Genomic DNA, 27,625 nt, shown 5'->3' on the forward strand with positions numbered 1-27,625 from the left:
ATCATGTTTTGTTTGCTGAACGGCTTTGGACCGATTCTATCGTTATTTCTTCCCTGTCATATCGCAAAAAAAAAAAAGATTGACTACAGCACCTGATAAATTTGTCTTGTTTGAAGCTGGACGATATCGAAGGTAGATAATTTTATATGGACACTAAATATAACATCAACTAACTTTTTTTTAGCTTGAGAAAGTGTTGGTTTATTGGCGAAGTTTACACATACTTCCAGCATACATATGATGATCAAGTACGCTTTCTTGCAGCTGTAGATGTGATGAAAAATCACAAGCTTGATCAATTTAATATACCAATGGTTGAAAAAGATGTTGAACGCAAGCATTTTGCTGTATTAGATGTGGCGGATATCTTGGAATGTGTTGGGTTACTCCAATATTCAGCAACAAAAAATAAGTTCAAAGTTATATTGCCATATATGCGTTATGATGACAAAGTTGGCGGTAGACATAATGGTATGCTTTCCGATCTTTAATGTCTTTCTCTTCATTTCATTTATACAACCTTTATTTATTTTTTATGCTTTTATGCCTACCTCTATGATTTAATAACTTCTTTTTCCACGTTCCTTTTTTTTAATTACCATCAAAACTTCATCCAAGATATAATATAATCTTCTCTTATATATTGCTATATTCATATCAACCACTCTTTGCTTATAACCCAAATAAATTCTATTCATGTTACTATACTTGAAACTTTTTATACCTTTTGTAGCAGTAATAAAAAAGAATCGTTTAAAGAGTTTTTAAACAAAGCTTTAGTTTTTGTATCTATTAACAAGTTGCATTGCAAAATGTTATACTGCTTGACACCTTCCATTATCTCTACAGTTTTACATTGCTGTTAAAGGAATTTACAACCTTATATCCAATATGCTAATCAAAATCAGGTTTTTTCATTGTGAGTACTGAATTTGTATTTTTTTTTTTTGTTCTTTCTAACATATACACTTTTCTCCACCAAGTATTTCATAAATCACAGGACTTTATAAAGACTTTACATTTGAGTAGCCTATATCCTATAAACATACGTTAAACACAATATATGTCAATAAACAATTATTATTTACCTTAAGCGTGAGCTAGTTCTTTCACTAGAAAATTTGAAAATTTCAGCCTGAAAGATATTGATGCCAGGAACTTTTTAAAAAATGAATGTAACCTTTCGTTCAAAAAGATTACACGCTGTCCAGAAGCAACAAAAATTGCTAATTAGTCGGCGTTGATTGATATTCTTAAACACACAGCACTGCTGTATATATACATACATATGTGCTTTTGCCTGGCAATCGTCAACATGAAAAATAAAATACAAAGCATGACGAACTCGTCCGTGTAATGCCTTATATGATAATATGCGTAGAGGTGAAAGATTAAAACAAGCAATGTTTATAATTCTCGATTGGCTCTATTGAACTGTGTTTTCGTTGAAAAAACACATGAAAAGAAACAAAAAGTGTGAACAGTAGAAAGCATAGCTACTTTATTGGTTTTTTGCTGGTCAATATTTGGATGCTGCAATGATATATTGAAAGAAGATGCTTTTGGACACTTCTGAGACTTGCTTAGATTTTTGCATAGATTGCCAACTTGTGCTTTTTCCGACAATTCCATAGATAATTGTTGAAATTTAGGGGAATGCGAAAGATATACTTGGCGTTTTTTTTTTTTTTTTCCTACTGATCTCCACTGCATCAAAAAATAGCCTTTTAATTTCTGAAAACAAATTCAAGGCATCAGAAGCGGCAAGAGTAACTATAAGAGGTCCACGGATTATCTGAATTCATCAAGTTTCTCTATACATCTTCTACATGATATCTTTGTGTTTGCATCCACTTGGTCACCTGTTAGAAAAAGAAATTCTGCAGCAGAGCCAGAGTGATGGAAGTAGATATACGTCTTACAAAGAGTCATAGTTTATGGTTTTTTTATACGCAAAATAACTCTATTGACAGGTACATGAATAGAGTGAATACATTGAATATACTTTGGATTGGTACCAATGATTCAGAATAAAAGTCCAGTGATATTTATCCCTCAGCTGCCATGATTTTAATGAATGAGGATTGTCTAAATATACTCTTCACATCCGTTTAGATGTAGTAAAACAGTTTATTAGTGCGTATAGAACAAAGACCTGGCAAATATTTGGGTTCCTTTCCACAAAAAAAAAAAAAAAAAAAAAAAAAGAGAGAGAGAGAGAGAATGCTATAAAGCTTATTGTTGAATTGAATGCTGACTGTCATTTTTACCCAAGACAACTAAAAATAGACAGTAAAAATCTATAAATTTTTTATTGTTAAGTGTAATAAGCAAAAATTTATAAACTGCCTCCGATCCGTTTTCTAAAGCTATTCCTTCCCCTTTTGTAAAGTCATATGACTTTATTGGAATCAAAAAAAGAAACTAGCTATTTTAAATCACACAAGCTACCCACTTTCAATCAAGCCACAGCGATTTAAACCCAAAGACAATCATTTGCGATGGATACAGTACTCCATCCTATTGTAACTCCGTTATTCTGAGGTAAAACAAGATGTTGATTCATTTTAAAGCATCAAGAACATGGTTCAAATGAATAAGAACGCGACAAGACAAGGTCAATTTTTTATTAGAATTCGGTGGCGGTTATGCAATATTACTGCGTTGATTAAATTAAAGAACGTGCCAATTAGCAGAGATTTATAGAGATAGGGCTACGACACTTGACTGAAATACAATGACTTCCTATCCTCTTTTATCCACCCTCCTAAACAAATTCATATCCTCCTTTTCAATGATAAAGAGCCATGTACTTTTTTTTTTTCAAACTATCCCTAAACTGTTTAAGGAAAAGACAAAAAAACAAAAAAAATTAAAAGACCGTTAAATAACAACCAAAGTCGACGTAGTAAATTCCTGCTTTTTTTTTTCGTTTCTATTTTTTTTTGTATTATCATGGATGACATTCAACATCCACTTGTCTTATCTCCTACGTCACCCATGCGTGGTCCAGTGGATTCACCAGCTCCAAACGCTGCGGATGAAATGGCTACCAACCTAACAGCACACAGAGACAGCATGTCCGAGGCGACCAACAAGTTTGAACAGCAGCCTTCGACTGCTTTCCGTGGACGATCCAAGTCACTCGCTCTCGGTGCTTATGCTTGGACCTTGAACCCACCCCGTCCACCTTTGGATTATTTTTCGTCCAATACGACCGCCGGTGTTCCTTACAAGGCAAGATCTTGGGAACCTACTTTGGAAAGAGCCATCAAGGCGATTGTCTCCATCAAAGCAAGCCATGTCCGAAGTTTTGATACTGAAACTTCAGGTAAATAAAACAAACAGTGGTGTGTATGAAATTAACCTTGCTGCTTAGGTGGCTACACGGCCACAGGTTTTATTGTGGATGCTGCCAGAGGTATTATCTTGACCAATCGTCATGTGGTATCACCTGCACCTATTGTGGCTCAAGCTGTCTTGACAAACTATGAGGAAGTGGACTTGGAACCCGTGTATCGTGATCCTGTTCATGATTTTGGGTTCATGAAGGTAATGAGATAAAGCCATGTTTCTTCTTTTCTCATCTTTTTTTTATGGATCAGTTTGATCCTAGTCGAGTCAAATTTATGGAACTACAAGAAATTAAACTTAGTCCGGAAAGGACAAAGGTGGGATTGGATATTCGTGTAGTTGGGTAAAATTCATGCATGAAAAAACTTTTTTCTTTCTCTCTCTAATTTTGAATCGGCGATTCTATTTTATTTGATGTAGAAATGATGCAGGTGAAAAATTGAGTATTTTAGCGGGTACTTTGGCCAGATTGGACAGAAGAGCACCTGAATATGGTGTGGGAGAATACAATGATTTCAACACATTCTATCTTCAAGCTGCCTCAGGTACCAGTGGTGGTTCATCGGGTAGTCCTGTGTTGGACATTGACGGTCATGCGGTTGCTCTGAATGCGGGAGGTGCGAGTAAGGCCTCTTCCTCTTATTATTTACCGTTGGATCGAGTGGTTCGTGCGTTGGAATACATTCGAAAGGGTGAAAAAGTGCCTCGGGGCACGTTACAAACCGAATTTGAATATTTACCTTATAACGAGGTGCGTCGGTTGGGACTCAAGGCTAGCGTGGAAGAGAAAGTACGAAGCAAGTTTCCTGAAGAGACGGGTATGCTTGTCGTTCGATCCCTTTTACCCAAGGGACCTGCCGATGGTCTGTTAGTGCCAGGTGATATCATCATTGGCTGCAATGGCAAGATGGTACCTCATTTTATCGCTCTGTTTTCCATTTTGGATGACGCAGTAGATCAGCAAGTGACACTGACGATCAGTCGTGGTAAAAAGACGCAAGAGGTCAAGGTGACAGTACAGGATCTGCATTCAATTACACCCAATCGATTTGTTGAAGTAGGCGGTGGTGTTGTTCATGAGTTGTCTTATCAACTGGCCAAGTCTTACTCTCAACCGGTCGGTGGTGTCTATGTGGCTACCTCTGGACATATGCTGGCCAGTGCAAGCGCTTGGCGTAAGAGTATCATTGTCAGTGTCAATAATGTTCCAACTCCTAATCTGGATGCATTCATTGATGTCCTCAAGAGTTTACCAGATGGGGCTCGTGTTCCTATTAGGTAATGATGATGTGAAGCATAATCATCGTTATTCATATGTTTATAGGTTCTATGCTCTTCATAAAGCATACAAAGATAAAGTCATGATCATGCATGTCGATAGACACTGGCACAAGTTTAGAATTGCAGTTCGAAATGGTAATCAATCATTCAAGTAGCATCCACTTTTTTTTACTTAATCTTTTTTTAGATCAAACAGGCGTTTGGGATTTTACAGACATGCCACCTCCACCCACCACCATTCCTTATTCACCTTCAACAGCCAGTTTCCCACCCTTAGATCCTTCCCTCTCTCTTGCAGAAAAACTGATGCCATCCTTTGTGGCCATTGATTTTTATCTGCCTTACCTTGTCGATGGCATGAAGGCCACTCAATTCTATGGCACAGGCTTTATCCTCTCTACCAATCCACCCCTCATCATGTGTGACCGAGACACGGTTCCGATCGGACTCGGTGATATCTTTATCACCTTTGCCAACTCCATCATCATCCCCGGCCAACTTGTCTTTCTACATCCCTTTTATAATTTTGTCATCCTCACTTATGATCCTGCTCTGATCGGAGACACGATTGTGAATCCAGTCGAATTCAGTGAGGTCGAATTGAACCAGGGTGACGAAGTGAACTTTGTCGGTATCGGCAACGACCACTCGGTTGTCCTCAAGAAGGCGACCGTTTCCTCTGTTTCCAATATCGGCACCCGAGAGTGTTCCCCACCTCGATGGCGTGCGATGAACGTCGAAGGTGTCAAGATTGATGACTCGCTCAACTCTCAGGGAGGATTGCTGACGGACGACGAAGGCCGCGTCCAGGCATTTTGGGTGAGCTACAGTTCACAGAATGAAAAGGGCAAAGACATTTCTTTCATGTCTGGCTTGCTCTCTTCGCTTGTCAAGACTACCTTGGATCAATACCTTCAGAATCGTCAGATGGTCTTTAAAGGTCTCGATGTCGAGCTCTGGACGATGCGTATCGCTGCTGCTCGTACCTTGGGCTTGAGTGATAAGTGGGTCAAGGAGATCGAGAGGAGTGGATCGACCCGACATACGCTTCTTTATGTCCTCAACGTGTTGGATGAGACCAGCGCGTGTGCCAAGGTGCTTCATGTGGGTGATGTCATCCTAAGTGTCCACGGTAAACTCGTGACCCGCATGTCACACATGGCACTGGCTCACATGCACGACCAGGTCGAGATGATCATCTTGCGCGACGGTCAGGAAATGACGGTGAATGTGCCGATGAGTGAACTGAGTGGATTCGAAACGACGCGTGTGATCGGTTGGCAGGGTGCACTCATCCAGAAACCTTACAAGTCTGTGCTCGAGCAAGTGCGTAATGTGCCCGTGGGCGTCTATGTCTCTTGTACTCTCTACGGCTCTCCGGCTTCCAACGTCCTTCGTCCTGGTGTGTGGATTGTGGAAGTCCAGGGAAAGCCGGTGAAGGACCTTGACCAGTTTTTGGATGTGGTTCACAGCTATGAAAAAGAATTGGCCAATCGTCGTCGATTGAGTTATGTTCCAAAGCCAAAGGAAGAGGTTGAAAGAACAGAGGATGAGGATATCTTGAATGACACAGAAGAGGATGAAGATGATAATGATGAGGGCTATATTCGTATCAAGACGGTCAGTAGAAATGAAACGGTGCGTGTGGTCGCCTTAAAGTTAGATTTACACTATTGGGATTCTTGGCAATTAATACGTGATGAACATTCGATTTGTGGTTGGTCTTCTAAAGAGGCTTAAATTTTGATCTCTCTTTTTTTTTGCATTTGTACAGTTGGAAAAAAAGAAAAAGAGACAGTTTTTGTATTGAATGAAAATAAACTTTAAAATGCTTTTCTTTTTTTTTTTCTTTTTTTTTTTTTGTTGCAAAAATGTGGAATAGAAGGCATAGACAAGTTCATGATTGTTTTTGAGAAACATTACGTTTATTAGCTGTTGATATCGGTTGTAAGCTTTGAATGGATAAAGGATAGTTTGATGTGTTTAAATGATTTCTATAGTTTAAGGATAATAATGTTTTTATTTAGGCAGACTGTCGAGGAATAGTGAATCTTCCATTATAGTGAGGAGTCACTTGAATCTATACATAAGGCAGGTTAAGTAAAGGTAGGCTAGATCAGTTTTATCACTTACAGTCTCTATATGAACAATAAAGTCAGAAGCAATCTTTTTTGTTGACGCGGTCTGACATTTCCTCTGGAATCCCATCACTGCCTCAAACAACACCTCGCTCTCTTCTATACAATTCAAAAAGCCCCAGATGGCAGGTAACAAAGAGACCAAATGCTCTGCTCTGAAGCTAGAACTTGTCGAGCTCATGACCTCATCCTGCCCATCACAACCGAGAACGCCTAGGACGTGACCCACCACATTCTGTGTCCACTCTGGAGCCATGTTTGACTCTGGCATTGTCTTTCTAGATTCCAGCCTCAAGTTGTTCTTTTGCATCGTTCTCGCCAAGAGGTACAACGAGGTCAGTTCACAGAACAAAATGTTCATCTGCATCAGCACATCATCCACTTTGGATCCCCGGTTACCCAAAGCATCAGCACCAAAGGGAAAGTAGACGTGGAAATGTCTCAAGGTCGTCTGAAGATGTCGATCCAACCAGCTTGCTGACAGGGTGCTGACCTTTTGAGAGCTGACGGCGGCTCTCCACATGATGACGGATATCTTGAGGATTTCATAGACGAGCTCAAGTGCAGGCGTCATTGCGATCGTGTTGGTCGATATAAAGACTGAGGGAGCAGCTTCTAGCCAGGAGGCTACCAGCATCGGTTGAAAGGCTTCAATCATTTTCTAAGAAAAACAAATTACACATCCGTCCATCGTCATTTTCCAGCCCACTTACCTCTATGCTATCCAATCTGTCGTCTTTACAAAGTTCATTAGCCTCTAAAGCGTCTGGGGTATTTGTCGTAGTGTTGTTTTTCGGTCCTGATGATTCGAATAGATGAAGATGAGAAAACGTAGCAAGTTTGTAACCTTCTGAAAGATTGGGTGCAGTTGAATAAATCAAAGGATGAAGAGGAGTAAAGGCATTCTATAACCAAAAACAACAGTCAATATCTTTCACATCTTGTTATAAAGCTTTACTTTAGTATTCATGTCCCACACAATAACTTCTTCTGTATTGGGCGAGTTGTATTTTTCCATTTTTCTTTTAAATGATTCCCTTGCATGTTTACTATCCAAGTAATTCAAAAAGAACCAAAATTTGTCCTGATCATTTTCTGAAAGACCTGCTTCAAAAAACCTGGAAAGACTAGAGAAAAAGCCAAGTTTGTTCTTTATAGACACATGTAAGGAAACAGCCTTTTCTTTGTCTCTTTTTCCTTCTTCTTACCTTATGAATATGCAAATGTGATTTGGTTGCTGCTGCCTTGATGGAAGCCGTAGTTATATTTTTACCCATAGAAACAGATCCTATTTGCTGATTATTGGCATCTACCGAGAGCAGACTCATATAATTTCCCGTGATTCGGTTCCAAAATTTAGAAACAACTGTTTCTGGGGCAATCTGGATCCAGAGGTTTAAGAATTTCACAGCGTCTGTACGAACGTCTTCAAAGATATGAGTCATGGCTGAGCAAGTATACATGATTAAAATAGGCATGAAAGGCTGAAGCTCGACTTTTTCAATATCTACAAATGTCTCTTGAAGATAATTTAATGTCGACTTTCTTACTTCTCTATCCTAAAACACATTGAGTTATTCGTCCTTATCATACATTGTCTCTTTGCTTTACGTCGTCTATAAATAGCTTCAAAAGACCATTGACAATCTGTCCCAGAGAAGAAACCATCAGGGTCGGGTTGTTTGTACAAATATCCGTAAGACCCAAGAGCGCCTCTGCAGGTCCATGTGAGTTGGCTTTCATATATCGATTTATAACAAAGAATTGTACCTTTTTTAACATTTGCGCTGGGATGTCTTAGTTTGACAAGTAGATCGGATAAAGTAAGATTTCGACTGGTTGTAATCTCGTGTGATTTATCTTCATTGATACTTTGGTTGGGAAGAAAGATGCCTTTGGTAGAGATTTATATCAAGTTTTCGCTTACAAGTCATTCTTACCTTTTGATCTGAAGGAAGTATCTGTAAAATTATCTGCAACAGCCTTTTTCTTGCCTACTTTTAATTTTTTTTTCTAAAGGTAAAATTTCTCAACGTTTAGTTCCAACTTTAACATTGATTTATTCTAGTTACTTGAAAATCTTCATTCTTGGCTTGCTTCTTCTTTCTAGCGTTGGGCATGTTGTGGCAGTAAAGAAATAGATCCTTTTTAGATCTCAAAAATTTTGAGAAAATGTTTTCGTTTGTGCAAACAACCAATAAAAACCGTCTCTGGGAGTGAAATCAAGTGGTTGAACATCCCTTCTAAGGATAGACCAAATTGGAAAAGGACGACCTATGAGCGATGAATGATGTTGAGCCATCATTGGTTATTGAAACAATGTAAAAAAAATCCGTGTGTATCTTTTTATTTTTTCAAGCATTTTCTAATGAAATTAAACTCGTTATCAGAAATACAAAGCGTATTTATCCTAATGGAAGGCTACTGTTGCCATACAATTTTGTGTCTTTGATCTTGTAAACGTCTGTAAAATCGTCAGGGGTAAAGTAAAAACCAAATTTACAGGAATATGATAGAAGTTAATCATAACCGTGAGTAACCTTTTTTTTTTTTGTAGAGTTTATTTGCGAAACCAACGGCATTTACAAATATAAGATTTGGAAATATACATCTTTGGTAATACTATGATTTATCCAGCAACAGTGATCACAGTAATAAAAGACTAAAGATTAAATGAAATGTGATTAGTTGTTTTATTAATTATTGCTGCATATCTACATATTATTACTCAGTTACAGTAATAACTTTGCCGAAATGTCAAAAAGAAAACAAAAGTATGCACGTTTCTTTCTGTGAACTTTGGTTTTATTTTAAACCAAAACACTGCATTTCATTATTCGTTATTAAAGCCGCATGCCCATTTGGTTTGTCACAGTTAGGCTGTCCTACCTTCAGTCGCTCCCAAGACGTTTACTCATTAAAAGCATCTCTCACCGTAGCAAACTACGTTTAATCGCTACATAACATGGTGATTTATTCTTAATGATCTGAGGCTTATTTGGTCGGGCAAACAATGTACTTGACAGATATAACAGTAATACGAAAACTACTGTTCCCACTATAGAATTACAAAATATGATAATGACGGCAACCACAAGTTTACAAGCCTGTATGGTCAGATCAAGCCTTAAATATGCAAGAATGATTTTTGTGCCTTATATATCCAGCACAGACTGCTACTTGCTGTGAACAATTGTGATTCTTTATCAATCAAAGAAGTGTACACAACAGAAAACGGCGAATCAATAATGTCTTTAACAATTGTCACACTGCTTGCTCACATTTATGTCAATGACAATGAAGGCAAAAACGCACTGGTATTGATTGAAAATGTATATGTGTAAAACCATTTCTTTACGGTCCAGATGGAAGCTTATCTTATTTTAGCTACATATCTATTTTTTTCCAGCCTGATTGTTCGAAACGAAATCTGAGGATTAGAGGTGCTCAACAGCCGGTCGTACCAGTTTGTATGTGCCAAATAGACAACATGTTTTGACATAAACATTACAAAAACTCTGTATTACAGCATATTCTATGAAGTTTTTGTACCCTCGTATTGCGAATACATATGAACTTAATTTTAAATTTTGGGAATTTATATGGGATGGTATGATTTTCTTACTTGGAGATTGAATTTGAAGTTTGCAAAAATATCCTGCTCTTTGTCAAAAAGGAGATTTCCTGTACGGCCTTAGGTTCTCTTCAACTTAAAGCTCTATCTCATCACGATGTTTTAAGCTGGCCCTTTCATTGAACTCGGTGCATTAACAAATAAATAAAAAATTGATTTGTATTACATTTAGTTTTTATAAATTGATATTTTGCTTTGAATGATTTTGCTGCTACAACTACAGGCCTTTTTCTGGGCATTGCCTTGGCCATGACCTTAACAATTATTCTAACTAAGCTTTAGCCATCGCTAGCACTAGTATCTCATCATGCAGTCTGAGCAACTTATTCTTTAATGAAAGAGCTTTTTATTGTAATGTATTCTAAATAGACTTTGTAGTATTCACCTTTTTAGTTTCATTAATGTCTTGTAAGATCACTCAGACAAGACTGCAGAATACTTCAATAACATTGCAGAAAAATTACCAAATAACTTTATAATCAATACAATAATGACGATACTTGTATACATCACAGCTGTAAATTGATATGCTGTGAGAATGGGGCTTATAGGAATTTTGCAGTGTTAAATAGCTTTGATTTGAAAAATCCTCAATGTAATATAAAAAAGTTCAAGTAATATTTGGGTTCAAAGGAGACCATAATTTGAATGCGAGCTACTTGCAAGTAAATCAATCTGTTTTGAATAAAATAAAATAAAAAGAAATAAAAAAAAGGTATTATAATGAAGTTTACTTGTCTCAAGAGGCTTGTCTTGTTTGTTATTTGAACTAAATAAAAATCAATTTCAAATCAAGTAAAAAAAAAAAAAAAGGTTCCTTTTTATACGGTTTCAAAATTGTGTATGTTGTAATATTATTGGATTTATTCTTTTAGGATTTAAATAAAAAGATATTTGAGTTGCATTTGATGTAAAGTTGAGCTTATATGAGTTGGATTTGGTTTAATTCGCTTGATATAGTGACCACTAGATCTTATAAAGTAGGTCAGTTTATTTTGATTCGTGAAAAGATTCGTTTAAATTAAAAGGTGAAATAAAAAAGGATGCAATAAAAGTCATTAGTTTCATGAAACTTGACTGTAGAATTTTAATAAAATACTAAAAGAGTTGTCTTATAAGGGTAATTGATAGGTTTATCTAAAAGTAAATAGATTCGATTGTTAAATTTAGCTTAAAGCTCAAGTGCGATTTAAAATTATGAGGAGTAAGTCTTTGGCAAGTTAATGTTTGGTTCAAGATGATTGGCGATATTAACTTTTGGGTTGTTATTAATATCTGTGCGTTGTGTAAGAGAAAGCTAGGTAGTTCCTTTAAGTTCGAGTAAAGTGACTGTCGGATTGTAAAGCAACCAGCTTGAGATAAGTAAAATAAAAAGAAATGAAAATAAATAAAAGAAAAGCAATACTCGAGACGTGTAATTTAAGTGTAAAATAAAATAATATAAAAATTGAACAAGTTCCTTTTTAAGCGAGAATAAGAGTATAGCTATAACTATCTTTACTAAAAAATAGTGGCAGGTATTTATATGTTTGTGATGTTATAAAATTGATAAAGTAACTTATAATGTTGTTAAACTACTATTATAATCAATTCTAGCTTAGGACACTACAGCACTTGTAATGCTGTTGTGATTTTCTTGGTTATTAGTGATTAAGAGTACTTAGTTGATAATAAACGCGAAAAATAGAGTTTTGATATATGGCTTCAGGGGTAATTCGCTTTCTTAAGTGCCCACCAGATCATATTAAGTAGATCAGACTGGAGATAGCTTAATTTGAACAAAGAGACGCAATAAATAAGCTTTTTGCTTCAAGAAACTTGACCTGCTTGCGGCTATAAATAAAAGGTCAAAGAGTTATATAAGCTGGATAAGATATCTCTACTTTATTAAATGCATATGAAGTGCCAACTTAAGTTTTTTTTTTTTTTTTTTTTTTTTTTTTTTTTTTTTTTTTTTTTGAAAGTTGTTAAAGGCTCGTTCCTTTGTATAAGCTCTTAAAGTAAGCAAGACAATTTCAATTCATCAAGTGATTTCATTTTATCAAATATTTTGATTTCAGTGATGAATTCATATTATCCAAAATTTTATCTTTATCTGCGTTACATTATTCACTTATCGCATTGTGATTTCCTTCCGCTAGATATACCCTTAAGAGTTTAATTAGAATATATTTGATTTTCCTTTAAAGCACAAAGTACGTTAAGTTCAAAAGGTTTGCTTGTAGTAAACGACCACCATATCTTGTACTATAGATTAACCAGTAATAAGCAATAAAGAGTTTTCTTGACAAGAGAATAAAAAATTGATGTTATGAAAATAATTTGACTTCAAAGGACTTGTTATATTTGTAAGGGACCAGAAAGATTTTATATATAGGTCCTTGAAAATATTCTTTTTATTGTAAATAGAGATTATAAAAATAAAATTGAAGTTATGTCAGAGGTGAAGTAAAATCCAGAAATAAAAGGATGCCTATCTTCGGGTACTGTGGCCCTTCCTCCTTATCCTTACATTATGAAGTCAATTTGGCTTATCAAACATAATCGTTTCGTCAAACGAAGTAGTGTTGTCAAAAAACCACCGGCTCAAAATTTACCCGATAGAGAAAAATAAAAAATGAATGCGCGAACCGGGAATCGAACCCGGGCCCTTCGCGTGGCAGGCGAAGATTATACCACTTAACCATCCGCGCTTCACGAAAGCTTTGATTACAAAAACATAATGACCCAATTTAATGTGCGGCTCGAACAAATGCGGGCCGGATTGTCTAGGCGCACCCATTTCCTTTTGCTGATGTTTTTACATGCTGTGTTTGCATTTATTCAGCAGAAAGCAAAAGACTCACGAATCCTACATATAAATTGTTACTATTGATCTCTTTATTCTTTAAGCCTTACATTATTAAATTACTTCAAAAGAATATAATTGTAATTCAAATTATTTAACCTTTTATTCTGCTTGATTTTTGAACTATGTACTTGTCTAGTTGATGGCGTACTGCTTTACTTTCCAATATAAAGCTTTTGGTCACTGTTGTATTCCAAAAAATAATTATTGTACAGAAATTAAGTAAAGTTAAAGTTTACATATATGAGTGTATGAAAACATAGGCTTATTGTCCCTTAGCAAAATAGACTGATGCTTATGAAGCAGGTGTATATTTAGATAATGTAGGGCTCTGCATAACTGGTAGAATGTTTCGCCAATGCATAATACACACATTGATATCTACATGGCGTTAAGTATATAAGCTTTGAATATAAGTTATTAAATGAAATCATTATATACGCTTTTAATCCTATTGAATTATTATTGTTTATCATCATTTTTTGTGAGCAAAACAGTAGCTAGTCAATTGCCTTTGATTTAATTAATCTTGAGATTGTCAACCAATTAGACTTTTACAATAAGAATTACTGCTTTTGTTGTTCTACATTTTGAAAGTGTAAATTTGTTCAATCATTAGGAATACCTTGTCTTTTACATGAAAACATGCATTGCATATTCTAGTGACAATGTTGATAGTCAATACTGCCTTCACTTTAGTGTGTATAAATAGTAAAAAAAAAAAAGCAGATTTTATTATATCATCACAGCAGTTACCATCAAACCCTATTGGACCCTTATGAACATCACTATAGATTCAAACTAATGTGAATTTTATAAAAAGATATCGTACCATGAACTTGTTTTTATCATAGTTTTCTAATTGATATTTACCCATCGAGTTCTATGTAAAACTCACGCATCCATCTTACTGCATGATAATTTTTTGTGAAAATAGTACAAAAGAAATTCTAATAAATTGTACCTTATTTCCGGTAATAAGAAAATCTGTATTCAGGATATAGTAGTCTAAATTTAAGTATGTCTTTGTATACAATACAATCATTTGTGATTCAACACACGCATGAGAACTCATTTTTTAATTGCACAGATACACCTATCTCGTCTATAGAGCGAGGCTTTTTTTTTAAAAAAAAACAAAAACAAGATATATTTGTACAATATCAACAAATTTTATTTCTTCCTGCAAAATTTTTATACATTTATTAGCTTTTTTCTTAGATACTATAACGTTCATGTAAAGGAGCAATTAATTCTGGTGGCATAGAAGCTTGAACTTGTTGCCATTGTGCTTCACCAAACATACTTTTATATCCCATCAAAATCTAAAAGAATCTTAGTTTCCTCTTCCTCTTTTTTGTCACAAAAAACTTACGTTTCTAAAAGATTCATGTAAACCTGCTGGGGCATTTTGATAATTGACAATAGCATGACATAATAAAGGGAATTCCTACAACAAGATTGAGTTTTCCTTTCTCCACTCTTTTTTTATTGTTATCTACCTGTACTGCGCCTTGAGGATTTACTTTAATCATCTCACATAAACCGCTGAATGCTGTTGACTTTTCTTCATTAGGACGAATAGGTGCAAGAGAATTTAACCAAGGCTTAACAAACATTTGAAGATGAGGTGCAACTAAATCTGGACAGACAAGACCAAGGCGACCAGTGGTGATGGCTACATTTTCCAAAAGTGTACGTTGAAGTTGAGGATTGACAATCAAAGGTAATAAGCGTTGTAATAAGGATTCAACATAATCTCTAATTTCAGCACCTTGATCATTAAAAAGTTAGCCTCTCTTTTTCGTACAAGAGCTTTGTTTCTTCTTACCCCATTTAAGTGCAATCTCACCAGCTGCCCAAGTAGCATTGTTACAAACAGACAAGTGCTCTGCTTGAGGATCAATCTGCTGAAGAATGTGTGGCATAAATTGAGGTACAACAGCACGAATGTGTTCAAAGCATGAGATAGCAAGATCACCTAATAAGGCATAAGCCGATTGACGAACCTCAGCAACTTCATCCTAGTTAAATGTACGTTTAATTTTTTCTTTTTTGACTTTCTTTATAAATACACTCTATTGTATGTACCTGAATACAAATAGACAAGAATTGAACAACAGGAGGGTTTGTGCTTGCAACCAATGGCTCTGCATCTGCATTCAAAGCTTGCACAATACCTGAAAGTAAATCTAATGCAACAATCATAAAGTCTTTATCAGGTTCGTCTAAAGAAGGGTCCATAGCAAATGCTTGACATTCTTCTAAGGTTTTCAAAACAAGCATAACACAACGTCTATAAACTGGTTCAGCAAAAGGTTTGAATCCTTTGCCTAAGGCAGTGGTGATGGATGAAAGACACTAAAATAAAGAGTGAGATTCTAATTTTTTTTTTCCAATTCAAACAAAACAAACCTCTAATAAGGGGAATAAATCCGTGTTATCATCGGAAATGGCTTGCCATTTTCTAATCAGAGGAGGCATGATCAAATCAATGAATTGCTGATTATTTAAAGTTTCACCCACAACATCCGCTAAGGTACCAACGGTATCGTAAAGAAGCAACAAGTTTCTGTGCTGATATTTTTCAAAGGCGGCAGAAAGAGTAGTCAAAATAGGTAAAAGATAAGGGACTAATTCCATTGTGGCTTCTTCTTCCAATAAAGAAAGAGATGAACAAGCAGCTTCTTGAACTCGCTTATTATTATCCAAAACGCGTTGCAGCAAAAGTTGAATGAGTGGTTCAAGGAAGCGTTGACGAGCCTCTGGGCTTTGTTGACTGGTGCTAACAATCCATGATGCAAATCTACCAAGGGTCCAACATGTGATGGATCTAACAAGAGGCTACATAAAAACAATGAATGCATATGAGAATTTTTTTTCTTGTCGATGGAATAGAAATAAAATCGAACCTTAGGATCATTCAAGTTGTTTAATAAGTAAGGAACCAATTCATGAAGATGGGGAGCAATTTCAGCAATACCGCCTTCAGCAGCAGCACCAAGAGCCAAGATACCGCACTCTCTGTGGAGCCAATCGGCACTTTCCAATTCACCCTTGAGAAGAGGGATCAAGATGTGAACGACCTCTGCCTTGAAAGAGGTACACAAAACATCCAATGTAGCAGCACTGCACTTTCTCAAATTCCACTCACCGTAAAACTCATCATCTTCAAATTCATCAAATTCATCATCGTCCTCGTCATCATCATCCCCTTCTTCTTCATTGTTAGGCATGCCTGCCTTTTTTTCATCCTGATCACTGTGTTCGACTACGTTGGCCTTGTGGAAACGAGGCTTGACATCTTGTTCACTATCAGCAATATGAGCATCATCTTCATCACCTCCCAAGGTCAAAAGATCCATTTCAGAATAGACCATGCCCTTGAGCAAAACAGGGACCACCTTTTGAAGATAAGGATGGAGTTGCTCACGTAATTCATCTTGTTCAGCAAAGACTAACCAAAATTCACATGCCTCGAGAGCCAAGTCAGCATCATCCGATTGAGTACAGAAGAGCATGTATTCGACCAAATCAGGCATATGAGGTAACAGCACATCAGGACACATCTCGAGCAAAGCAACCAAACTTTGACAGACCGCCTTACGCACATCCACATTATCGTCCGTGGCACGTTTGAAGAGGGCCACCAAGAATTCATTGACCCGATTCATCAAGGGTTGAGAACGTAAGGTGATGAATTGTGAAGTGGAAGAGATGGCGCTTAAACGGATTTTATGATTTGGGTGATCAAAGAAAGCAATGAATTTGGGGATCATGAATTCTAAAGGTTGAACACCGCCTATCACTGTATCAAGATCACGAGCGGAATCTTCACAAATTTTTTGAAAAGTACTAAATGCATTCTATGGTCAAACGTGTGAGTTTAGTAACCAAAGACAGAATGTCACTTTTATCTCTTTTCCCCCAAAAAAAAGAATTAGGTTACCTCAACAACGACTGGGCTAGGATCATCCAATTTCTCTAATAAAACTTGAATAGCCTGGGGCCAGTTTTGGATTTGTCCTCTTTGAACAATAGCTGCAATGACTAAACTGACAGCCTTACCCACTTCACTATCGCCAATGTGTTGAAGACAGCACTCTTTGACAAATTCAAGTACTTGGGGAGGAATTGTAGGATAGTAAGAACGAATGTTGTTTTTGAGTGTCAAACCGGCTACAGAGCGAATGTATTGATCCTCTTGAGGCATTTGGGTTAAAATGTAAACCAAATAATTATTATAATCAGGCACTTTGTTAAAATATTCTAATTTCTACTCGTATTTTTTGTTTTAGTCTTTACAAGATGAGAAAAATAAAATGCACTTTTTACTTGTTGAACATTCTGGCTGTCAGTTGGGCTAATAGCTTCACGTAAAAGCTGCAAGAGGTCAGAAAGACCTTGGGGTTGAGGCTGCCAAGTACTCATAACCTAAATATAAACAAAGGAAAGAAAAAAAAAAAATCAGTTACATTTTTCTTTTTTCCCCCCTCCTTAAAAACGCTTCTGCTCCGAAAACAAAAAGGATGGTACTCACGTAAGAAGCCCTAAAAAGAACAGTTTACGAAAGAAAAGAAAAGAAAGAAATATCCTTTAAAAAACCATTTTCTCTTTACACTTCACTGTTACTTTTTGTGGTTTGTGACGTAGGCTTCAACCCGAACCGATAAGCCACTAACCCTTCACATGGACAAAGACTGTTTTTAATCTATTTCATTTTTCATTCTCTAGTTGTTCATCCTTTTCACATTGTTTTATCTCTTTTAATTCTTTAGATGTCAAATGTTTGTCTTCTTTAAATAGGTAGACTTATAGGGGCAGAATAAAAGATGGTATAAGCCACATGCATTATGCTATTGTGTATGACAACATATTGATCGGAGCTAATGAACTCAACTTATTTTTAGGTACACTTAATTTTCCTTTTTCTTTCTTTCTTTTCTCAAAATAAATTACCTCTCTGACAATGAATTTTGAACAAGAGTTTAAAGAAAACATTTATGAGCCGTGGCGAAGTGAATATGTCAATTACGAAGAAATACAGTTCAACCTAAACCAAAGACGATGGACTCAACAAGAATTCGAATCCACCATACGTTCAGAGGCAGATAAAGTCGAGCTTTTCATCAACAAAAAGCAACGTGAGATAGAGTCTAGAATAGCCTACTGTGAACGAATGTTATCCAGTCAGACAGCAACATCCTCAGTTTATGAAACAACGGACGATACTCTGACCGAGGTATTATTGGACCTGAACGATCTTTCTAAATATACTCGCACCAATTTCTTGGCACTTCAACGACTTATTCATGATGCTTTATTTGATAACAGCAGTCAATTGATGCATTGGCTTCGATCCAAATCATTCGATAAACAACGTTTTGATGTTGCTCTGGTCAAGATATCGACTCTACATGACCTTTGTCGATTGCGTGGAAAGACACGAGCTGAATATCCCAGTCCAGGAGATGAAACAGTAGAGAAAGCAAAGTATTGGGTCCATCCTGATAACATTACAGAACTGAAAGCAATCTTACTGTTTCACTTGCCCATGATTGTGCCCAACCCCGAAAAACAAATAGAACCTTCAGACAGCGCAGTTTCTAATGTATACTTTGATAATCCTCACTTTGATCTCTATCAAGGTCGTCTTCAGCGAGATGAAGGGGCAGAGGCCATTCGGTGTCGTTGGTATGGAACAACTGAATCCCGTGAAATCACTGTCGAACGCAAAACTCACCATGCCCTTTGGACCAATGGAAAATCTACGAATGACAAGCTTCATTTGGATGTGGATCAAGTGAACGACTTTCTTTCTGGTCGGTATACGGCTGATCAGTATGCCGAAGAGTTGAGACAGCGTCAGACACCTAAAGAGACGGTCGAGGATAATTATGCGCTTGCCTTGAGCATTCAACAATCGATACATGAAAAGGGGCTTGAGCCAGTGATGCGTGTCTTTTATCATCGTACTGTCTTTCAAATTCCTGGTGACAATCGTCTCGAGTTATCACTCGATACTGACCTGACCTATTTAAGAGAGACCGAGGGTCGCCCCAAGGATGCTTGGCGTCGTAACTGCGATTACCCCTTTGATTCACAAGAGGTCTACTCATTTCCCTATGCTGTTCTGGAGACAAATGTACAGACACCTCCTCCTGAATGGCTCAGCCGGCTGATTGATTCTCGATTGGTCTACGAGGTCCCGCGGTTCTCAAAGTACCTCCAGGGCGTTGCCTTCTTTTGGAATTCACGCCTGCCTCTTGTTCCCTGGTGGTTGGAGCAACTCGAGTTGGACATTAGGAATGCAAAACAGCCGACGGGTAATTTTAGTGGTCTTTCAAGATCCAAAAGTCTGAAGCCTCTGATTGATGGTAAATACCGTATGGGCTATTTGGAATCTCAACTGGAACGTAGCTCGGTTCTCAGACGTGCGCCTCAACGGGTGAGTAATCCGTTTGATGATCCCATCTGGTCGCAAACAGACACACTCTCTCACGCAGATTCTTCCTATGTAGACCGTGGCCGAATCACATCTGCCTCTGAAGGAAGACATACAGCCATCTTTTTGGACTCAGAATCAACCGACTTTTTGATTAGCGGTAAACGGACTCCTCGTTCTTCCTACATGCAAACGGAGAGGGATGAAAGAGACAGGTTGTTTAAAGAAGACGTGGTTGTAGTAGAAGAAGGAGGTAAAAAAGAGCCTGCGGTTAAAGATGAAGCAGAAGAAGAAGAAAAACCAAAGAAGAAGAAAAAGAAGGACAAAGAGGGTGGGGCGACAGTGGAGCCAAAGATCTTTTTTGCAAACGAACGTACCTTTATTCACTGGCTGCATTTTTCTGCCACCCTTTTGAGTGCGGCCTTGACTTTACTTAACTTTGGTGATCGTATCAATCGTATTGTGGGTGGTCTCTTTTTTGGTATTGCGTTTGCCTTTGCATTCTATTCCTTTATATTTTATCGTTGGAGAGCTTATCGAATTACAAATAAGCCTCATCTAAGATTTGATGACGTGTTTGGTCCTATCTTCTTATGTGTGTTGTTGATTGGTGCCCTTGTGGTAAAGATGAAAGGGGGGGGGAAGAGGGATATGTGTATACTGACGCTTGTTTTCTTCTAGCTTAATTTTGCACTGAGATTTAACTCACCACCACAGAATAACAATTACTTGGGTGTGAATAATACACAGAGTGCAGAGTGATGATGAAACATGTTTGACAAACTTTTTTATAAAAAAAGAATGTCTGGGCAAAAAAGAAAATAAGGAAACCTTGCGTATATCCCCCCCCCCCTCTTTTTATCTTCTCCCCTTCTCTTTACTCTCTCTCTCTTTTTTTATATAAACTATTCCCTTGTAGAAGATGAATAAAATGAATAATGAGGATTCCTTTTTATGAACATATTACCATCATTATTGGTTGTGTAGTATTGCGGACTTGTTAAAATGACAATGAATAATCTTTACTATTTTTATATTTTTTGTTTGAAATTTTTAAGCGTAGAAAAAAAAATTTATATTTTTACTCTTTTCCTTATTTTCCTTTTTTTTCTTTCCTCCTTTTTTTTTTTTTTTGTGAAGAGACTTTAGAATGAAATTTGCTCAGCATTTACAACAAGAAATATTTCCACCATGGAAGTTATCTTATATATCTTATGATGTTCTTAAAAATGACTTAAAATCCAGACAGCTCGACCACGGGTGGAACCAAGAAGATGAACAAGCGTTTATTAAAAAATTAGAAAACGAATTAGACAAAGTATACGATTTTGTTACTGCCAAATTAAGTGAAGTAGAAGCAAGAATCAGTTATTGTGAGAGGACAATCCAGACATTTATAAATAACCCCACGTGGTCTTCTGACCAAAATTGGACGATTATGGAAGACGCATTAACCGAGGTTCTGTTTGATGTGAACGATCTGGCTAAATTCACTCGATTGAATTATATTGGATTTCAAAAGATTATTAAAAAGCATGACAAATATACCGGATTAGACCTTCAACAAGTCTTTATTCCTCGGTTAAGAAGTAAACCATTGGATAAACAGCGGTTTGATGTCGCCCTTGTCTTCATTTCCGCTCTTCACGACCTCTGCAAACAACGCGGAAGACCACGCAGTAGCACCCAAACCAGTCGACTGGATATGCAACCGGTCGATGACACGGCCAAGTATTGGATTCACCCCGACAATATCACCGAGATCAAATCGATCATTATGCTCCACTTGCCAGTGTATATTCAAAACCCCGATAAACGCTACGAACCATCGGATGCGGCTGTGTCCAACGTCTATGTGGACAATCAAGAGTTTGGACTGTACACGAGTATCCTGCAGCGGGATGATGATGCGGAAGCCATTCGATTCAGATGGAATGGTCCTCCTACCAGTTCTACCGTCTTTGCCGAACGCAGCACGCACCGTGCTCACTGGTTGGAGGGTGCCTCTGTCAAGGATCGGATCGAGTTGGCTACGGAGGATGTCCAACGCTTTCTGTCGGGTCATCTCAGTGCTCAGGAATACAGCAACCGATTGAGATCCAAGGGGGCAGATCCCAAACTGGTCGATCAAGCACATTTTGTGGCCAACGGCATTCAGACCTCGGTGCGCGACAAACAACTCGAACCTGTCTGTCGTGTCTTTTATCACCGAACGACCTTTCAACTGCCCGAGGACAGCGAGGTCTGTGTGAAGATCGACAGTGACGTGGCCTTTATTCGTGAAGACAACTTTCTGCGCGCCAGACGTCGAGGTCCTCAAGAATGGCGCCGACCTGACGTAGGCATTGATTATCCTTTTAGCTATCTACACGAGTCTGAGGTCTTGCGATTCCCTTATGCGGTCATGGAAGCCAAGGGCTCTCCCGAATGGCTCACAAAATTGCTGCAATCCCATCTGGTCCATGAGGTCCCTCGTTTCTCCAAATACCTTCACGGCGCCTCCTACCTTTTCCGTGATCGCTTGCCCTTGCTTCCCTGGTGGCTGTCTGAAATGGAAATCGACATCCGTAAGCCCCGTGCGACGAATTTTGGTCTGAGTCGTTCCAAGTCTTTCAAACCCTTGGTGGATGGTCAGTACCGTCGTGCGATGGAGGCTGAACATCTTCGTATGAATATCGTCAAAGAGGAAGACGCTGGTAACAAAAAGGCGCTCTTGGATCGTAGCAAATCGATCAATGATTGGGATAATAGACCTCACCGTATGCAATCTACCCTGGTGCATAAGGGCGATGACCCCTTGAATTATGGTCCTCTCAAACGGGCAGCAAGAAAAGAAGGGGAGGGTCCTCTGGGTGAGGCCATCGTGTTTTCAAATGGTGATATTCGTCTGGACATGAGTGATAAGAGATTATTTGAAAGCTCAGGTATGCTTTTTCAAAGATCCCAATGATCCCAATGCGGTGATTCCTGTCAAGAAAGTCAAAGTGGAACCCAAAGTGTTCTTTTCAAACGAACGTACGTTTATTGCTTGGCTTCAATTCTGTGCACTGCTTCTTTCGGTCGCTTTGAATTTACTTAATTTTGGTGATCAAGTGTCTCGAATTGCAGGTGCTTTGTTTATTGGTATCTCTGCTGGTATTGCGATTTATGCATTATATCAATTTGAGAGACGTGCATGGTAAATAATAACATCCAATGTTCTTAATGCATCTATTTACAATTTATTTAGGATGATTAATCGCCGTATCGTGGGCCGTTATGATGATCTTTGGGGTCCTGCTGTTCTTTGTGTTCTCTTGGTGGGTGCATTAGTGGTGAACTTTTATCTTCGTTTCCGTTAAAGCCTTTGTTTTGCATTATATCATATGTGTACATACTTTCTATATAATCTGCTGTCCTTTTTCTTTCTTTTTCTATTATTATACCTTTCTTTTTTTATCCACCAGAAATACAAATAAAGAAGTGGACAATTTTATTTATAGAATCCACGACATAAAAAAACACGGTTTTTGAAAAAATGGAATACAAACAAAACATGATGACCAGACGTAGGCTTTTTTTTTTAAATAGATCTACGTATTTAAGATGTGGCTAAAAGGAAATATTGCAACTTATTTTCAAGGTAGGACAGCATGTTACATGTGCTGAGTTCAAGAAAGAAAGCAAATGACAGCGGTGAAATAATCGGCCCATTTTTGCCGAGAGAAACTAAATTCATCTACACTGGTTTCTGATTTGAAAAACAGATTTAAAGAAGAAGCTTGGGCTTACTATGAACTAAACTGCAAAAAAAGTGTCAATATAAAATGATGCTATTTATAGAGTAAGCATCCTAAAGAAAAAAAAAATCACTTGCTTTTTGTTTATTTTATTTCATGCCATTACGTATATTGTCATATTCGCTCATTGGATACTCTAAATGGTTAGGTGTCGGATCCAATCGTCTTCCTAAACCATCATACACCGCATTGACCAAGCTTCGAGGGTGTTGATGTCCACAATCCGCACTTAATTCCCAAAACATGGCACCACCCAGTTTTCTCTGTAAGAGATAGCTGCACTTGGCAGAGACGATCTGAGGCGTATCATAGGTGATCAGTTCACGTGCGTTGGGATCATAGGACCAGGAGGCCAATCGTTGGAAATCATGATACTCTGTCGCACCAGGCTTTGGCAAACACTTGTAGTCAAACTGTCCTTCCTCCCATGTTCCCTTGGGCACGCCCTGAAAGGCTTGTTCGGGACCGGCTGTGTTCGAAAAGCCTCGGCCGTAGACAGGTAACCCTAAAACCAGTTTGTGAGCTGGAATACCCGCCGCCAGATAATGGGAGACGGCCTGATCGGTATGCAGTGGACCGCCAAAGACCGCGGCCTGATGTCCCGCAACGCGATCCCAGGATCCTGCATAGTCGTAAGCCATGAGATAAAAGAGGTCCACATAGGGCTGCATCTCCCTCAGGCGCAGCTTGCGGTAGTGGTCTGGGCCACAGGGAACCGCGACGGTGAGCAGCAGGCGAGGCTGGTTCAGCTGTCCGCACTGCTGCTGGTATTTGTCCATCGCCAGTCGTAATTCGTAGAGTAGATGCACGTAATAAAATGCTTCTTCATCATCCTTGGGATATTCCCAATCAATATCGAGCCCATCCAGGGCCAGGTCGGTCAGTAGCTTCATGCTGCTATTCACAAACCTCTGTCGTTTCAAGGGATCCCTGGTGACCGCACCAAAATGAGTGGACCAAGTCCAGCCGCCAATGCTCAGAGAGACCTTGAGGTGCCGGTGGCGTTGTTTCAACAGATAGAATTGTTTAAAGTTGCCGTACAGGTTCTTGCCCGCGTCATTCCACCCGTCTTCCTTTCCACTGATCGTCTGGTCTAATAGAAATAGACTTGGTCAGTATGACGTGATAAAAGAATACGATTTCTTTACTTGCTGGAAAATGTTTTTCTAGGTCTGCATAAGTATCCTATAGTTGAAATGTCTTTATTTTTGTCATTCTTTTCTTTTTTTTGGTTTTAATCGTTACTCCAAGAACTACTTGGCCGTCTGGTTGTAAATTAGCAAATGCATAGAGTATATGGGTTAATTTGTCTGCTTGTAAAGCCAAGTCAACTACATTGTATTTTCTGTCATAAATGCCCCTATTATATTCGTGTTATTAAACATATTGGAAAGAAGAAAAAAAAATACCAGTTGGCAAAATAACCTGCAACGACAGGACCATTTGTTGCTGGAGGTGGTTCCATTGGTTCAAGAATAAAAGTGGTGAAAAAAATAAAAAAGAAAACTAATAGAAAATGATACTTTACAGAAAACTTAAACATTTCCCGGTTTGAGCCAAGAAAAAAAAAAAAAAACACAGCAACTTTTTTTGAATTGTTAATAACATTTCTACACATATTTTTTTTTTATTGAAACAAAAATTAAGAAGTTATTATTCTTAATCCTTCTATACGAACATTTTAAAAGAAATTCTGTACAATAAGGGGAGGGGGAGGGGTGATTTAATCAACTTCTTCCATCTTGGAAACTTCAGCAGCTTCTTCAACAGCAGCTTCAGTAACGGGTTCATCAGCGATTTCTTCTTCATCAATAGAGAGACCGAGAGAAACCATACGGTTGATACGAGTAGCGAAGGAGCTAGGGTCATCAAGAGAGAAACCAGAGGTCAAGAGAGAGGTTTCGTACAACAAGGTAACAAGATCCTTGGCAGTACGGTCGTTGGCATCAGCAGCAACCTTGGACTTGAGGGCCTTGATGATGGAGTGGTTAGGGTTAAGTTCCAAAGTCTTCTTGGAGGCCATGTAGCTAGACATGGTGGAGTCACGGAGAGCTTGAGCCTTCATGATACGTTCCATGTTGGCAGACCAACCGAATTGACCAGTGGTCAAGACACAAGGGGAATCAGTCAAGATGTTGGAGAGGACAACCTTTTCAACCTTGTCACCGAGGATTTCCTTGACGGACTTACACAAGCTTTCGAATTCCTTTTGTTCTTCCTCGCGCTTCTTCTTATCTTCTTCATCTTCTTCAAGTTCAACACCATCCTTGGTAATACAGACCAACTTCTTGTCTTCGTATTCCTTGAGTTGAGTGGTGGCGTATTCATCAATGGGGTCAGTCATCAACAAGACTTCGATACCCTTCTTCTTGAAACCTTCCAAGAAGGGAGAGTTTTCAACAGCAGTGCGAGATTCACCAGTGATGTAGTAAATGTTCTTTTGCTTCTCGGGCATACGGGTGACGTAGTCCTTGAAGGAGGTCATTTCATCACCAGACTTGGTAGAGTGGTAACGCAACAAGTCAGCGAGCTTACCACGGTTTTGAGTGTCTTCGTGAATACCAAGCTTGAGGTTCTTGCTGAAGGCTTCGTAGAACTTGTCAAATTGTTCCTTGTCTTCGGCAATTTCTTGGAACATTTCAAGACACTTCTTGACCAAGTTCTTGCGAATGACCTTCAAGATCTTGTTTTGTTGCAACATTTCACGAGAGATGTTGAGGGGTAAGTCTTCAGAGTCGACAACACCCTTGACGAAGCTGAGCCATTCGGGAATCAATTCATCACAGTCGTCCATGATGAAGACACGACGGACGTAGAGCTTGATGTTGTTTCTCTTCTTCTTACCTTCAAACATGTCAAAGGGAGCACGCTTGGGAACATAGAGGATAGCACGGAATTCGAGTTGACCTTCAACAGAGAAGTGCTTGACAGCCAAGTGGTCTTCCCAATCGTTGGTAAGGGCCTTGTAGAATTCAGCATATTCTTCAGCCTTGACATCTTCAGGGGTACGGGTCCAAAGAGGCTTGGTCTTGTTGAGCTCTTCGTTTTCAGTGACGGTTTCCTTGATGGTCTTCTTCTTCTTTTCGTCCTTCTTTTCGTCTTCGTCAGTGACTTCTTCAATCTTGGATTCAGTAGCAGTCTCTTCTTCATCATCAGAAACTTCCTTTTCGACTTCCTTTTCAACAACGAGTTGAATGGGGTAGGAGATGAATTCAGAGTGCTTCTTAACAATGTCCTTGATTCTCTTTTCTTCAAGATATTCAAGCTAGAAGACAAAGAATCAGTTCCAACTCATTTCACACACAAATCAAATCACTTACTTGGTCTTCCTTCATGAAAAGACGCATTTCAGTACCACGACCAAGAGAAGGGTTAACTTCATCACGGGTGATAGTGAAAGAACCACCAGCGGCAGATTCCCAAATGTATTGTTCATCGTCGTTGTGCTTGGTGATGACTTGAACCTTATCAGCAACAAGGTAAGCAGAGTAGAAACCAACACCAAATTGACCAATCATGGAGATATCAGCACCAGAAGAGAGAGCTTCCATGAAACCCTTAGTACCAGACTTGGCAATGGTACCCAAGTTGTTGACCAAATCAGCCTTGGTCATACCAATACCGGTATCACGGATAGACAAGATGTTGTTTTGCTTGTCAGGGGTGACACGAATGAAAAGTTCCTTTTCAGAGTCAAGAACAGAGGGATCAGTCAAGGATTGGTAACGGATCTTGTCCAAAGCATCAGAGGAGTTGGAGATCAATTCACGCAAGAAGATTTCCTAACAATCATTTGAGTCCACTTTTTCACGTCTAAGCGCTCTTTATCTAATTTACCTTGTTTGAATAGAAAGTGTTGATGATCAAACTCATCAACTGAGAGATCTCAGCTTGGAAAGAAAAGGTTTCAGTCTCGGCAGACATTGTTATGTTTGTTTATGTGAAAAGAAGAAGAAAGAAAATAATAAAAAAAAAAAAGTGAAGTGAGGATTAAATGGAGCTGAAAAACGTCACGGTTTTCTTCTCGCACATTCTATGGGAAATTTTTTTTATTGTCAGCAAACCAAACAAAACCAATATTTCTGTTTCCTTTGAACTCGTCAAACAAATTTTCTATAAAGGATTCTCTTATGAAGCAATCCAATA

General features: G+C 38.3%; 7 protein-coding genes and 1 non-coding gene across 8 annotated transcripts; 3 read left to right on the forward strand and 5 right to left on the reverse strand.

Moving 5' to 3' along the window:
• Nucleotides 1–3,000: 3,000 nt before the first annotated feature.
• On the forward strand, nt 3,001–6,375 carry RO3G_13630 (uncharacterized protein; the record flags this gene model as incomplete). The annotated part of the gene is made up of 6 exons (XM_067668214.1): nt 3,001–3,331; nt 3,380–3,552; nt 3,606–3,697; nt 3,775–4,632; nt 4,679–4,770; nt 4,823–6,375. The coding sequence occupies 6 exons, from the start codon at nt 3,001–3,003 to the stop codon at nt 6,373–6,375; spliced, it is 3,099 nt and encodes a 1,032-aa protein (XP_067524315.1).
• Nucleotides 6,376–6,692: 317 nt separating this feature from the next.
• On the reverse strand, nt 6,693–8,516 carry RO3G_13631 (uncharacterized protein; the record flags this gene model as incomplete). The annotated part of the gene is made up of 6 exons (XM_067668215.1): nt 6,693–6,715; nt 6,879–7,434; nt 7,487–7,678; nt 7,732–7,857; nt 7,982–8,332; nt 8,385–8,516. The coding sequence occupies 6 exons, from the start codon at nt 8,514–8,516 to the stop codon at nt 6,693–6,695; spliced, it is 1,380 nt and encodes a 459-aa protein (XP_067524316.1).
• Nucleotides 8,517–13,029: 4,513 nt separating this feature from the next.
• RO3G_19166 lies at nt 13,030–13,100 on the reverse strand. Its single transcript has one exon. It is a non-coding gene; the product is annotated as a tRNA-Gly (tRNA).
• Nucleotides 13,101–14,472: 1,372 nt separating this feature from the next.
• On the reverse strand, nt 14,473–17,468 carry RO3G_13632 (uncharacterized protein; the record flags this gene model as incomplete). Its single annotated transcript, XM_067668216.1, has 9 exons — nt 14,473–14,580; nt 14,631–14,705; nt 14,758–15,029; nt 15,087–15,279; nt 15,347–15,616; nt 15,671–16,099; nt 16,168–16,343; nt 16,410–17,121; nt 17,205–17,468. 9 exons carry the CDS (start codon nt 17,466–17,468, stop codon nt 14,473–14,475), a joined length of 2,499 nt encoding a protein of 832 aa, XP_067524317.1.
• A 756-nt stretch (nt 17,469–18,224) lies between these two features.
• Nucleotides 18,225–20,462, forward strand: RO3G_13633 (uncharacterized protein; the record flags this gene model as incomplete). Its single annotated transcript, XM_067668217.1, has 2 exons — nt 18,225–20,321; nt 20,382–20,462. 2 exons carry the CDS (start codon nt 18,225–18,227, stop codon nt 20,460–20,462), a joined length of 2,178 nt encoding a protein of 725 aa, XP_067524318.1.
• A 388-nt stretch (nt 20,463–20,850) lies between these two features.
• On the forward strand, nt 20,851–23,041 carry RO3G_13634 (uncharacterized protein; the record flags this gene model as incomplete). The annotated part of the gene is made up of 3 exons (XM_067668218.1): nt 20,851–22,624; nt 22,794–22,878; nt 22,930–23,041. The coding sequence occupies 3 exons, from the start codon at nt 20,851–20,853 to the stop codon at nt 23,039–23,041; spliced, it is 1,971 nt and encodes a 656-aa protein (XP_067524319.1).
• Nucleotides 23,042–23,568: 527 nt separating this feature from the next.
• Nucleotides 23,569–24,944, reverse strand: RO3G_13635 (chitinase; the record flags this gene model as incomplete). Its single annotated transcript, XM_067668219.1, has 4 exons — nt 23,569–24,572; nt 24,628–24,664; nt 24,725–24,839; nt 24,889–24,944. 4 exons carry the CDS (start codon nt 24,942–24,944, stop codon nt 23,569–23,571), a joined length of 1,212 nt encoding a protein of 403 aa, XP_067524320.1.
• A 258-nt stretch (nt 24,945–25,202) lies between these two features.
• RO3G_13636 (heat shock protein 90-1) lies at nt 25,203–27,403 on the reverse strand (the record flags this gene model as incomplete). The annotated part of the gene is made up of 3 exons (XM_067668220.1): nt 25,203–26,744; nt 26,800–27,261; nt 27,317–27,403. The coding sequence occupies 3 exons, from the start codon at nt 27,401–27,403 to the stop codon at nt 25,203–25,205; spliced, it is 2,091 nt and encodes a 696-aa protein (XP_067524321.1).
• Nucleotides 27,404–27,625: the final 222 nt, after the last annotated feature.

The sequence above is a fragment of the Rhizopus delemar genome, genomic scaffold, assembly GCF_000149305.1.
Source record: "Rhizopus delemar RA 99-880 supercont3.12 genomic scaffold, whole genome shotgun sequence".
Lineage (NCBI taxonomy): Eukaryota > Fungi > Mucoromycota > Mucoromycetes > Mucorales > Rhizopodaceae > Rhizopus > Rhizopus delemar.